Source organism: Hyla sarda, chromosome 3, assembly GCF_029499605.1.
Source record: "Hyla sarda isolate aHylSar1 chromosome 3, aHylSar1.hap1, whole genome shotgun sequence".
NCBI classification, from domain to species: domain Eukaryota; kingdom Metazoa; phylum Chordata; class Amphibia; order Anura; family Hylidae; genus Hyla; species Hyla sarda.
Genome location: NC_079191.1, coordinates 98,167,899 through 98,182,520, shown reverse-complemented (window position 1 = coordinate 98,182,520; position 14,622 = coordinate 98,167,899). Strand labels below are relative to the sequence as shown.

The window sequence follows — 14,622 nt, the reverse complement described above, 5'->3', positions numbered from 1 at the left end:
TTTCAGCACTATGAAGATGGCATACCATCATATTGCATCATCCTATTCATCTGGGAGCATTACAGCACTGTCTTTGAACATGCTCATTGTTTTAGGTTGTCAGGCGCTAAATAAATTTAGTCTATTCCTTATGTGGAGGATGTTCAACATTATAATAGAAATGTATTGGAAGCCTTGAAATAGAAGAGCATTTTCTCTTCACCAGTGCCAAAAATTCCAGATTTATTTAGATTGCCTTGGTGTTCTGAAGGTAATGAAGAGGGATTCAGTTGGCAAGAATTTTTTTAAATGTTTTTTTAAGGGGTTATCCACCATAAGGTGACTTTAGTAGGTACCTGGCAGACAGTAATGGACATGCTTAGGAAGGATCTGTGCTTCTCACCAAGCGATTCCTCCACCCATTGAAGCAGACAGGCTCCCTGTCATCAGCTGACTAGTGAGTCAGGTCTCGGCCGCATTGCAACCTGGGAAAAATCTGAGACAACAGTCATTTTGTATGCTGTTAAATATAAATATTTGGGTGAAACTCGCATAAGAATTGTGAGAAAACCATCACACACAAGTACAGACACTATATTATGAACTACACTAACTTTACAGCCCCTGTAGCATAGTCAAATAAAAAAAAATCCTGGAATACCCTTTTTAAGGCAAAGGAAAAAAGGAGAGCTAACAATCTATTATACTTTTTTCTCTTTGCTACTTCTACTTCTAGTTTTGGCTTGAAATCATAACCTAAAGCTTACATGAAAAAGGGTCCCTAAAGGTTAGCTGAATGGAGCATCAACCACACTTGCCTTCTTATACAGGTTAATAGTACAGGTGATACTGATTCCAACGCAGGTTACCTTTTTTCAGAGCTATTGGCCCTTATTTACGAAGAGTGGAGTGTGGGTTTTAATTCCCTGCAATTTATTTTTCACAGTATTTACTAATGTTTCCCTACATTTTCCACTTTTCCTGCATGTTCCTTTTTTTTTTTTACGCATGTTCTGATCTGTAGGGTTTTCCTGATGTCAAATCCACCACATTTTATGTGGAAACCTTAGTAAATGTGTTTGTTTTTTTTGTGAAAATGTCGGGAACACGCCCCTTTTCGGAGACCACGCAACTTTTTTGGGTTTTCTTAGCAAAATGGAGAGTTAGTCTGTTTTTTTCAATTCTGGCGCAAAATCTGGCACAGACAGAGTTACTGTCACAATGCGACAGAATCTGGTGCACAACCCAACAAAACATGTCGGGTTTGCAATAGTAAATGAGGGCCATTGTGTCATTCACAAGTTTTGGACAAATTTCTGAATATGTGAATAAGCTTTATTTTTGTGCACTCTGGGTGTTCCCTAGCCCCGTGGTACACACTTCAGCACTATGCCGATACTTGCTGTGTCCTCGTCATCACATGGAAGCGGAGTTTACATGATGAGGAAACTGCTTGTATCGGTGATGTGCCGAACAGAGGAATATGAATGTTTATGAAAGATTGTGTATTACAGGGTCAGTGCATGCGGTCAGAAAAGGTAACCTGTATTGGAATCAGCATCTCCCCCACAATTCACCTGTATAAGCGAGTAAGAGGTGGGTGCCTATACACCTTTTTATACTAAAGTTGACCAAACCCACTGCTACCGATTTTGGCTGAATGTCTAAGGTGTATGGTTGGACCTGCTGGATTTTTTCTGCCCAACCTTTTTGTTCTTGAAGGAATAAACCAGTGCCAAAGTGTCTACTCATCCCTATAGAGGAAACGTGAACGTACGGCTATGCTGTACATTGATGTATATGGAGAGGTCAGGAGAGAACTGTTGGTTGAACAATTGTATGGCCAATAGTTATTGAGAATGTATGGGGGGTACCTTTATAGCCTCACAGGATAAAAATGGTTCAAAAAAATAAAATCTGAACTTTGAACAGTTGTACTAAGTATTTTTAAGATGTGTGTATCCCTGCAATTTAGTTTGTCAGAGCTCAAGTCCTGCAAGAACGCATGGAAACTGAGTTCCTGCACTTTTTCCACAGCAGTAACACTGTTCCCATTAGCAGGACCAGCCCTTAATTGGAAATCTTGGGTGATTTCCCACACTTTTTCCCAGGATTTGACCCCTGGATTTAGTGAATATTCAAGGTGAAGAATCAGCTTGGTAATGCAGTCACAACTTTAGTATACTAGTTTAGTATTGGTAAGGTAATTTATTAAACTTATTTAAGGGCACTTTATAAAACTCTGTGCCTGGTGCAGATCATTGTAAAGCGGCACATAATTGTGCAATCCACTTGGTTTGCAATTTTGGGACTGCTTACCAATGTGCACTTTACTAACCAAGTAGGTGGGGCTTAGCACAGTGGGGGGAGAGAGATTTTGTGTGAAGGGGGGCCTGACCATCCCTTCACTTTAAATTTATTACAATTTTATGCCTGTGAGCAGCTGTAATTTGTGGTGGAATTCTATGCCAGCTTTAGCAGGCGAAGATTTCTGAGGCTGCTGAATGGGCAGCTTCACATGTGCCTGAATATATCAAAAGGTGTGCGCAATCCTTCACTGGTGGGGGTTTAATTAAAGGGGTACTCCACTGGTAAACATTATTATTGTTATAATTTTTTTTATCATCTGGTGCCAGAAAGTTAAACAGATTTGTAAATTACTTCTATTAAAAAAAAAATCTTAATCCTTCCAGTACTTATCAGCTGCTGTATGCTCCAGGGGAAGTTCTTTTCTTTTTCAATTTCTTTTGTCTGACCACAGTGCTCTATGCTGACACCTCTGTCCATGTCAGAAACTGTCCAGAGCAGTTCCTAAAATGGACACTGTGGTCAGATAGAAAGGAAATTCAAAATGAAAAGAACTTCCTCTGTAGTATACAGTAGCTGATAAGTACTGGAAGGATTAAGATGTTAAAAAAAGTAATTTACAAATCGGTTTGACTTTCTGGCAGCAGTTGATTTAAACCTTTTTTTTCCAGCAGAGTACCCTTTTAACCCCTTAAGGACCCAGCCATTTTACACCTCAGGACCAGGCCATTTTTTGCAATTCTGACCACTGTCACTTTAAACATTAATAACTCTGGAATGCTTTTAGTTATCATTCTGATTCCGAGATTGTTTTTTCGTGACATATTCTACTTTAACATAGTGGTAAAATTTTGTGGTAACTTGCATCCTTTCTTGGTGAAAAATCCCAACATTTTATGAAAAATTTGAAAATTTTGCATTTTTTTTAACTTTGAAGCTCTCTGCTTGTAAGGAAAATGGATATTCCAAATAATTTTTTTTTTTTTATTCACATATACAATATGTCTATTTTATGTTTGCATCATAAAATTTACGTGTTTTTACTTTTGGAAGTCACCAGAGGGCTCAAAGTTCAGCAGCAATTTTCCAATTTTTCACAAAATTTCCAAACTCAAAATTTTTCATGGACCAGTTCAGGTTTGAAGTGGATTTGAAGGGTCTTCATATTAGAAATACCCCACAAATTACCCCATTATAAAAACTGCACCCCCCAGAGTATTCAAAATGACATTCAGTCCGCGTTTTAACCCTTTAGGTGTTTCACAGGAATAACAGCAAAGTGAAGGAGAAAATTCACAATCTCCATTTTTTACACTCGCATGTTCTTGTAGACCCAATTTTTGAATTTTTACAAGGGGAAAAAGGAGAAAATGTATACTTATATTTGTAGCCCAATTTCTCTCGAGTAAGCACATACCTCATATGTCTATGTAAAGTGTTCGGCGGGCGCAGTAGAGGGCTCAGAAGCGAAGGAGCGACAAGGGGATTTTGGAGAGTACGTTTTTTTGAAATGGTTTTTGGGAGGCATGTTGCATTTAGGAAGCCCCTATGGTGCCAGAACAGCAAAAATCCCCCACATGGCATACCATTTTGGAAACTAGACCCCTTGAGGTACGTAACAAGGAATAAAGTGAGCCTTAATACCCCACAGGGGTTTCACGACTTTTGCATATGTAAAAAAATAAAAATAAAATTTCACTAAAATGTGTGTTTCCCCCCAAATTTCACATTTTTGCAAGGGTTAATAGCAGAAAATACCCCTAAACATTGTAACCCCATCTCTTCTGAGTATGGAGGTATCCCATAAGTTGACCTGAGGTGTACTATGAGTGAACTACAATGCTCAGAAGAGAAGGAGTCATATTTGGCTTTTTGAGAGCAAATTTTGCTCGGGGGCATGTCGCATTTAGGAAGCCCCTATGGTGCCAGGACAGCAAAAAAAAACCACATGGCATACCATTTTGGAAACTAGACCCCTTGTGGAACGTAACAAGAAATAAAGTGAGCCTTAATACCCCACAGGGGTTTCACGACTTTTGCATACGTAAAAAAAAAATTAAAAAAATCACTAAAATGTGTGTTTCCCCCCAAATTTCACATTTTTACAAGGGTTAATAGCAGAAAATACCCCCCAAAATTTGTAACCACATCTCTTCTGAGTATGGAGGTACCCCATAAGTTGACCTGAAGTGCACTACGGGCGAACTACAATGCTCAGAAGAGAAGGAGTCATATTTGGCTTTTTGAGAGCAAATTTTGCTCGGGGGGCATGTCGCATTTAGGAAGCCCATATGGTGCCAGGACAGCAAAATAACCCCCACATGGCATACCATTTTGGAAACTAGACCCCTTGAGGAACGTAACAAGGCATAAAATGAGCATTTACCCCCCACTGGTGTCTGTCAAATCTTTGGAACAGTGGGCTGTACAACATTTTTAATTTGCACAGCCCACTGTTCCAAAGATCTGTCAGACACCAGTGGGGTGTAAATTCTCACTGCACCCCTCATTACATTCCGTGAGGGGTCTAGTTTCCGAAATGGGGTCACATGTGGGGTTTTGTTTTTTTTGCGTTTGTCAAAACCGCTGTAACAATCAGCCACCCCTGTGCAAATCACCTCAAATGTACATGGTGCACTCTCCCTTCTGGGCCTTGTTGTGCGCCCCCAGAGCACTTTGTGCCCACATATGGGGTATCTCCGTAGTCGGGAGAAATTGTGTTACAAATTTTGGGGGGCTTTTTTCCCCTTTACCTCTTGTCAAAATAAAAAGTATGGTGCAACACCAGCATGTTAGTGTAAAAAGTTTATTTTTTTTACACTAACATGCTGGTGTAGACCCCAACTTCACCTTTTCATAAGGGGTGAAAGGAGAAAAAGACCCCCAAGATTTGTAAGGCAATTTCTCCCGAGTACGGCGATACCCCATATGTGGCCCTAAACTGTTGCCCTGAAATACGACAGGGCTCCAAAGTGAGAGAGTGCCATGCGCATTTGAGTTAGGGATTTGAGTTAGGGATCCCTGAATTAGGGATTTGCATAGGGGTGGACATAGGGGTATTCTACGCCAGTGATTCCCAAACAGGGTGCCTCCAGCTGTTGTAAAACTCCCAGCATGCCTGGACAGTCAACGGCTGTCTGGCAATTCTGGGAGTTGTTGTTTTGCAACAGCTGGAGGCTCCATTTTGGAAAGAGTGGCGTACCAGACGTTTTTCATTTTTATTGGGGAGGGAGGGGGGCTGTGTAGGGGTATGTGTATATGTAGTGTTTTTTACTTTTTATTTTATTTTGTGTTAGTGTAGTGTAGTGTAGTGTTTTTAGGGTACAGTCACACGGGCGGGGGGATTACAGCGAGTTTGAGCTGCCGCGCAAAATTTGCTGCATCGCAAACTTGCAGCCCGATACTCACTGTAAGCCCCCTGCCCATGTGAATGTACCCTGTACATTCACAGGGGGGGGGGGGGACCTCCAGCTGTTGCAAAACTACAACTCCCAGCATGCCTGAGAATGTTTGGGAGTTGTGGTTTTGCAACAGCTGGAGGCACACGGGTTGGAAAACACTGAGTTAGGAAACAATGTTTCGCAACCAGTGTGCCTCCAGCTGTTGCAAAACCACAACTCCCAAACATTCTCAGGCATGCTGGGAGTAGTAGTTCGGCAACATCTTTAGAGCCAGATGTTGCCGAACTACAACTCCCAGCATGCTTGGAGTTGTAGTTTTGCAACATCTGGAGGACTACAGTTTGCAGACCACTAATACAGTGGTTCCCAATCTGTGCCCTTCCAGATGTTGCAAAACTACAACTCCCAGTATGCCAAAACTGTCCAGGCATGCTGGGAGTTGTAGTTCTGCAACATCTGAAGGGCCAGATGTTACAGAACTACAACTCCCAGCATGCCTGGACAGTAAGGGCATGCTGAGGATGTGTAGTTTTGCAACATCTGGAAGGGCACAGTGGTCTCCAAACTGTGTACCTCCAGATGTTGCAAAACTGCAACTCCCAGCATGCCCAGACGCCAAGGGCTGTCTGGGCATGCTGGGAGTTGTAGTTTACAGGGTCCTATTACAGCAATGCATGTCGCTTTACGGCGACGTGCATTGCTGTAAAGGGCCCGACCGCGGCTGAAGATCTACTCACCTGTCGCCGTCTTCATCGTCTGGATCCGGGTCTTCAGGGACTAGGTAAGTACCGGGGCCGGTCCCCAGCACTCCCCCGTCCCCCGCCGCGTCCTCCGGTCTTCCTCCCGTCCTCTCCGGACTTTCAGGGGCCGGGCAGGACGGGAGGAAGTAACCGCCCCCCCTCCTGCGATTGGTCGGTTAACTAACCGACAGATCGCTGGGGATCGGAGGAGGTGGCCGGCTTGCCACCTCGCTCCAATACTCCAGCATGGTCCTGGCTGTCTGCGACAGCCGGGATCATGCGAAATTACCGGGCGGTCGGGTCCCAGAGACCCGATCAGCCCGGTATCGCCGCAGATCGCAAGGGCGATTTCCCTTGCGATTTGCGGCGATCGCCGACATGGGGGGCCTACATGGCCCCCCTCGGCGTTTGCCCTGGATGCCTGCTGAAGGATTTCAGCAGGCATCCAGTTCCGATCTCTGCCCGGCGCGCGGCAGAGACCGGAAAACGCCATGACGTATGCATACGTCATGGGTCCTTAAGACCCAGGGTGTGAAGACGTATGCATACGTCATGGGTCCTTAAGACCCAGGGTGTGAAGACGTATGCATACGTCATGGGTCCTGAACAGGTTAAAGTCAGCATATGAAGTTAAAGCACTAAGTAAATCCCCCTTTCATCTTACAGACACATATTTACATTTTAACAGCCTTTTCCTTTCAAAAATACAAGCAATGTCTTGTCAAAATTGGACAATTTACAAGAACAAAATAAGCCTTTGAGTTACCTCAACATATAGGTAGCCTAAACAGTGCTAATAGGTAGAGGTGTTGGTTGGTCTCTGGCCAAGTCTAGTTCATTCTACTGTGAAAGAACGAAGCTCTGTTAGGCTGGGTTCACACCACGTTTTGTTAAATACGGTTCCCGTATATGGCTGGGAGGAGGGGGCGGGGCTTAATTGCGGCGCCCGCACTCAGCCGTATTCGGGAACCGTATTTAATATATGTCTATGAGCCGACTGGAGTGAACCGCAGCCTCCAGTCGGCTTCGTTTTCGGCCGTATGCGGTTTCCCGACCGCAGGCAAATACGTGGTCGACCGGCTCATAGGCATACATTAAATACGGTTCCCGAATACGGCTGAGTGCGGGCGCCGCAATTAAGCCCCGCCCCCTCCTCCCAGCCATATACGGGAACCGTATTTAACAAAACGTGGTGTGAACCCAGCCGAATCCAGACAAAATATTCATCCAGTGCTTGGAGAAGTTTAAAGCTGAAAAGCACAATTGTCTAAAAATCCTGAAATTGTAGCCAGACATATGGGGGAGATTTATCAAAACCTGCCCAAAGGAAAGTTGCTGAGTTGCCCATAGCAACCAATCAGATCACTTCCTTCATTTATAAAGTAAAAAAAAAATGAAAGAAGTGATCTTATTGGTTGCTATGGGCAACTCAGCAACTTTCCTATGGGCAGGTTTTGATAAATCTCCCCCATATGTCTTGCTGCAATGTCATGTCAAGGACAATGGGGAAGATTTATCAAAACTTTAGTAAAGGCAGAGTGGTTGCAGTTGCCCATAGCAACCAATTAGGTTGCTTCTTTTTTCACAGGCCTTGTTATAAATGAGACAATCTGGTTGCTATGGGCACTACAAAGGTTGCTCGGCCTCTACAAAGGTTTTGATGAATCAAATCTCCCCCTATTTACTTTGAATCTCACAGATATAGAGGAGTTCTTCACTGGATGCTTTGGGTATTGAGAGACTCCGGTGATCTTATAACCAAGCTGCAGGCCTTTGTTAGTTGATCTTTAAACCCCCTGTTACTTCTACTTTTCCTTCACAAGTTAGTTAAATATTGATCTTCGTTATTTTTATTCACTTCTTTTTCTAAGTTCAGGGTGCCCACCTCTACTTTGTTATGTATACTATCTGCACTGCTTTTAACAACCAAGTTTGTTAACTTCACAATACAAGAAAGATTTTGTAAGTAGCCTAATATAAATAGTATATGTGTGTATAGATCATCATATAAGAAACATATTTTTTTTTCCTCTTATCGGGCTCCTTTTCTGCCACTGCCTGCCATCAGGTTCCTGGTATAACAGGACACATTTCGCCAGTACGCCTTCCTCTGCATAGTGCCGAAACGTGTCCTTTTATACCAGTCATGTGAATAAATATTCACCTTCCTGCAGCAATTTAGTGAGTGCTGGGCCTCTTACTTATTTCTTATTGGATTATTTTCTTTGCCAGGACCACCACTATCTACAGAAGTGCCAACCATTACATTCAAAATGCCATCAGGTTACAGCTGCTCGAGAAGTCTATGTAGGGGGAAGTGAAAAGCAATGGGGAATGGATGTAGAGAGAGAGAAGCACACAGAGACAAAGATGATCTAATAAATGTTATGTCACCCCAGTTTACCTACAGCTTGCACTGCTCTGTGAGGTCTTCCATGCTTCTGCTGCTTTTGAGGGTGTGCTATAGAAACATAGGGGCGTGTGATCCTCTCTACTGTGGGGCAGTGTATAGAAGACTACATAATAGCAAGCCTTCACTCACTATCTTAGTGACCACTCAAATTAGGCTTGAAGCCTCCAAAACAGAAATAGTGCCGCCACTCATGGATACACACACAGATTTTACTGAAAAGCTACCTGATATAAGTATGCGTTAAGCCTGCCCTCCCCAACAAGAAATCTTTAGGGAAACAGAAATGTTCTCTTGTTACTGAGGTTTTCCTCACCATGCCTATTTTTACGTTACAGTTTTTCCCCTACTGATAATAAATTTGCCACCTGTTCTGATGACGGTACAGTTAGAATTTGGGACTTTCTTCGCTGCCATGAAGAGAGAATTTTACGAGGTATGTTTGCTGTTGTCCATCATGTTCCTCCTTTCAGGATATGCTCTGTGCTGCAGTTATTAGTGTAATGTCACACATATATTGAAAAAATAACACATACTTTTCAAAACCTTTTGTATATCTTTATTATATATTGATTTTAGGTTAGGCTGGTTTCAGGTTAGTTACAGTTAAATTAGAACATTAATATACCACAATCTTTATTATTGGGTCTCCTTTTACTTACCACCCTACATGGGTAAGCATGGAGTACTTAGTTTGGGACAGCTCCAGTGAAGACAAACTAAATCTGTATGCCCTTTGCCTTAAAATTACTATTAAAGATTATGGGAGACCCAAGTGAAGTTCACCGGCACTTTCATTCTCAAGATTATTGGGGTCCCAGCACATTTCACACATGCTGAGCTTACTTTCACAAAATATCCACTAAGTAAGCCAAAAAAGTCAGTTTTCAGTAAATCACCTTTATGGTCTATTCACATGTACAGTATTCTGTGCAGATTTGATGCACAGGATTTTCTGCTGCAGATTTCAGTGTAAACTAAATTACTGAGCACAGCTTCTAATCTGCAGTAGCATAACCCACGCATCAAATCTGTGCAGGAGCCTGTACGTGTGAATGTGCCTTTTTTAAAGCCTGTATTAATTCAGTAATTCATAAATCACTGTAGATTACACCAGTATCCCCTTATGTCTTTAAGAGGTGCCGTACGTAGAAAGAGTGTGGCAATGTTTGGTTATACATAAGCAATACAATATTACCCTGAATGGATAATGTTTTCAAATCAACTGGTGCCAGAAGTTTAAACAGGCTTGTAAATTACTTCTATTTAAAAATCTTAATCCTTCCAGTACTTATAAACTGCTGTATGCTACAGAGGAAGTTGTGTAATTCTTTTTAGTCTGACCACAGTGCTCCCTGCTGACACCTCTGTCCATGTCAGGAACTCTGGGTAGTTCCTGACATGGACCCATTTGGCACCAGTTGATTTGAAAAAAAAAATTTCTACTGAAGTACCCCTTTAAAAGGGTACTCGGGTAGAAAAAAATTCATATCAACTGGCTCCAGAAGTTACAGGTTTGTAAATTACTTCTATTAAAAAAATCTTAATCCTTCCAGTATTTATCAGCTGCTGTATACCACAGAGGAAATTGAGTTGTTCTTTTGTGTCTGACTACATTGCTCTCTGCTGACACCTCTGTCTGTATCAGGAACTGTCCAGAGTAGGAGCAAATCCCCATAGCAAACCTCTGCGGCTCTGGACAATTCCTGACATGGACAGAGGTATCAGCAGAGAGCACTGTGGTCAGACTGAAAATAACTAATCAACTTCCTCTGGAGCAGCTGGTAAGTACTGGAAGGATTAAGATTTTTTTTAATAGAAGTAATTTACAAATCTGTTTAAATTTCTGGCACCAGTTGATTTAAAAAAAAAAAAAAAAAACTCCACCGGAGTACACCTTTATAGAACCACTATGTTCCCTACAGATAATGCTATTTCATAATCAGCGTTCCTGTAGTGTTTTGTTTTATCCTAGCTCAGCTGCATTCAAAAATTTGGAAAAGGACGTCAATCTCTCCTAAGTGGGCTGACCTCCTGTGAAGTACAGGATTACATAATCCCCTATTGGACTCTTACTGGAAGCCCACATCCTTTCTGTCCCCACTTAGCTCTACCCTCTCATGTTCCTCTGTCTGCCCTCTCTTAAGGAGTTCAGTGATCCGTGAAAGACGACAGTGAATCTGCACACAGAAGAGACAGTCAGTGTGAGGACTGATTTAAAATCATGCCTGTCTCTTCTGTGCAGATTAACTGTCGTCTTTAGGCATGTAACCTGACCACCTTTGCATGTAAAAGCTAACATGGTGGAATTTAAGACAGACTAAAACTGATTCTCAATGATACTCTATAGTGTGAGTTAGGGGGTAATTTTTTTGTCACTGGTTTTTATTTATTGCTGCACCTAAATAGGACTCCGAGAAAGTACAGTGATGAGACTTGGCCCCCTTAGTTTCTGCAATGGTATCATGAACTATATTGGTAGTAAAAATGGAACTAAATGGCAAATCACTCAAGGCATACAAAGGAACTGATACATTTTTCTCTAGTAACATATGTTACACTATCCTTTCCTGGAGTGTGTCTTTAATGGCATTTTTTCCATTTCTGTATCTTAAGCGTGCACTGATTTACTGGTGAATCCTATTCCAACTTATGTATATTGGACGATTTGCATTTGTAGTATATTCCTTCAATGTTCACGTGATTCCTCAGCATTTACAGTGCAAATTGTTACACTATATAGGGCATGGTGCTGATGTTAAGTGTGTTGACTGGCACCCAACCAAAGGACTCCTTGTCTCTGGAAGTAAAGACAGTCAACAGCCAATCAAATTTTGGGATCCTAAAAATGGTCAGAGTCTTGCAACACTGTAAGTAAATAATTGTACATTCTAAAAATGATTCCACAGTAGCCAAACTGTGGAATTTTTCTTTGCTGCTATTTTACTTCATGGGGGGTGTTATGTGCGCAGCAATGTAGTACATTTAAGTCCTGTGTATTACTGAGCAACAGAAGGGGAAAGGAAAGCTAGAACTGTCTCCTTGGTGAGTTGTGGCTGCTGCATGCTGTATTAGCCACTAGTACTTGAGATTTCTTGATAATTAAGTAAAGCAGCTGTGTCCTTCCCTAGCAGATTAACTGTAAACAAGTATCTATAGCCTTTACCTTAGCTGTGTAATACAAGCTTATCCCAGGACTTATCATTCTCTACTATGAAGTAAATAAAATGAAAAACAGGTTAATTGGTTTATTCTCTTACAAATTCTGGTCAGATCTGTCACCATAGCGCCTTTCTAATGCCATAAGAATAGTTCCTTTCCAATGCTATAAAGAAATAGCTCCCCCATGCATTCACCCATACAATATCCGCTGCAGCTTCCATGCTGTTAAAGCAATGCAAGTAAATAGTGGAACATGGCAGCAAATCCGCAGTGGATATGGTATGTGTGAATGTACTCTTACAGTAAGTACCTCCCAGAAAAGAAGAATCGCCAGATTTTTAAAGGGGTATTCCAGGAAAAAACTTTTATATATTTATATATATATATATATATATATATATATATATATATATATATATATATATATATATCTCTCAATATCAACTGGCTCCAGAAAGTTAAACAGATTTGTAAATTACTTCTATTAAAAAATCTTAATCCTTTCAGTACTTATGAGCTTCTGAAGTTAAGGTTGTTCTTTTCTGTCTAAGTGCTCTCTGATGACACCTGTCTCGGGAAATGCCCAGTTTAGAAGCAAATCCCCATAGCAAACCTCTTCTAAACTGGGCGTTTCCCGAGACAGGTGTCATCATAAAGCTCTTAGACAGAAAAGAACAACCTTAACTTCAGAAGCTCATAAGTACTGAAAGGATTAAGATTTTTTAATAGAAATATTTTACAAATTTGTTTAACTTTTCTGGAGCCAGTTGATATATATAAAAAAGTTTTTTCCTGGAATACCCCTTTAATCTCTCTGCTAAAACTAAAGTAGATCCTATTTCCCCTTATACTGTGAAGGGAATTGGTAGATTTTCAGATTTATTTTTTTTTTTTGTCAAAAGTATTAATCAGTTTTTTTTATTTCTCTTAGAAATAATGGTTAAAAATGATCCATGATTAAGCACTGTAAATGTGTATATAGTACAAATATTAGATCACTACTTTCATGATATTGTTAATGGGTATAAACAGTGTAATTTTTGCTATTTATCAAGACATGCACATAAGAATACTGTGATGGAAGTAAAGTGGAACTTGAATGGAAACTGGCTGCTCACTGCCTCACGAGATCATCTCTGCAAGCTTTTTGATATCCGTAATCTTCGGGAGGAGCTTCAGGTTTTCAGAGGACACAAAAAAGAGGCAACAGGTCAGGAGATGTTGGTGTTTTTGAGTGCAGGGAACAGTGATCCAACTCCCAGTTAAACAGTGGTCTTACTCTGCCTCTTTTTTGTTTATTGAAGCTGTTGCATGGCATCCAGTTCATGAGGGCTTGTTTGCTAGTGGTGGTTCTGATGGCTCACTGTTGTTTTGGCATGTTGGGTACGTATTCTTTCTCTTTATGATATTGCTAGATGTGTTTTTGTAACCTCTTTTCCCATGTTTCTAAAATGTTATATATTTTACTTAAGTGTGGAAAAAGAAGTGGGTGGCATGGAGATAGCACATGAGGGAATGATCTGGAGTCTTGCCTGGCATCCCCTTGGCCACATTCTGTGTTCTGGATCTAATGATCACACCAGGTACTAAAGCTTTTATAGCTTTTTATAAACATATATTGGATTATTTTAACAGATATTGAATAAAGAGTAGTGGGATAGTACAGCTGAGTAAACGTGCATTCATATAAAAAAAAAATAGTACACAAATACACAACAGTAATAAATTGGAGACATAGAAGTCTCTGGGTGATTAAAAAACCCCTTCATGTAGATGTAGAACACCTAACATCTGCTATAGTATATAGGAGGGCTAAACTGTAATGTGTCAGCTGTGTCGAATCCTCTAGAACATAAGAGACAAAAGGAGTGGTCAAATTAAGCCTAACAACAGAATCCGTCAGCACAGTTTTTTTTTGCCTCTTAAGCCTTGATACAGTGCTGGATAGTATGTGTGAAATAAAGTTAAAACATACCCAAGATGGGGTTAATAGGCTTCAAATAGATCTAACCATGATCTTTAGAACAGTCATGCAAAGGTCCTGGGTGCATGGCCTAGCTCCCAAACCTGATATTGGTTGGGAAGTGACGGGGCCAGCAAAGCAGCAGAACGTCTTCACCTCAGTTTTCTCCTATCAGACATTTGCATGGCTGATTAAGTTTTGGAGCTATCCTATATCAACAGCACCTTTTAGCTATGCATTAAGTACATTTTACATCTGTGCTCAGCACTATTCCGGTTGTTAGGAGTCTGCTATTATGTTTTTGCCCATAAGTAGTTAAATCAGGAGAAAAGTGTCCTTAAACTTCTCTGGCACATTGGCATTGTGTTATAAGTGTCTTCATAGTCAAGAAGAATCATTAAGATTTCTATAGTAGGCTGCAGCTTTGAGTGTGTTCTAAATCATTTTACCTTTTTTTTTTTCCCCCATTTAGTAAATTTTGGACCAGAAATCGTCCTGGGGACAAAATGAGAGATCGCTATAATCTGAATCTTCTTCCTGGCATGTCAGAAGATGGTGTTGAATATGGTAACCACTTATATCTACAAATAGTCATACTCCTAGATGCCTGCACTCCTCCTTTAGGCTGTTTTATTTTTGTTGGAATTAATTAACTTTATA

At 40.9% G+C, this 14,622-nt stretch overlaps 1 protein-coding gene across 4 annotated transcripts in view; it reads left to right on the top strand.

Annotated features, from left to right (window-relative positions):
- The window catches only part of WDR33 (WD repeat domain 33), a 104,719-nt gene that overhangs the window by 53,144 nt on the left and 36,953 nt on the right, over positions 1–14,622 (top strand). For all 4 annotated transcript variants that reach the window (XM_056564750.1, XM_056564747.1, XM_056564749.1 and 1 more), the window contains exons 7-12: positions 9,176–9,273; positions 11,581–11,707; positions 13,055–13,209; positions 13,304–13,382; positions 13,472–13,582; positions 14,435–14,529. In XM_056564750.1, the coding sequence (XP_056420725.1) occupies positions 9,176–9,273; positions 11,581–11,707; positions 13,055–13,209; positions 13,304–13,382; positions 13,472–13,582; positions 14,435–14,529 (665 nt within the window). The remainder of the gene's footprint in view (positions 1–9,175; positions 9,274–11,580; positions 11,708–13,054; positions 13,210–13,303; positions 13,383–13,471; positions 13,583–14,434; positions 14,530–14,622) is intronic.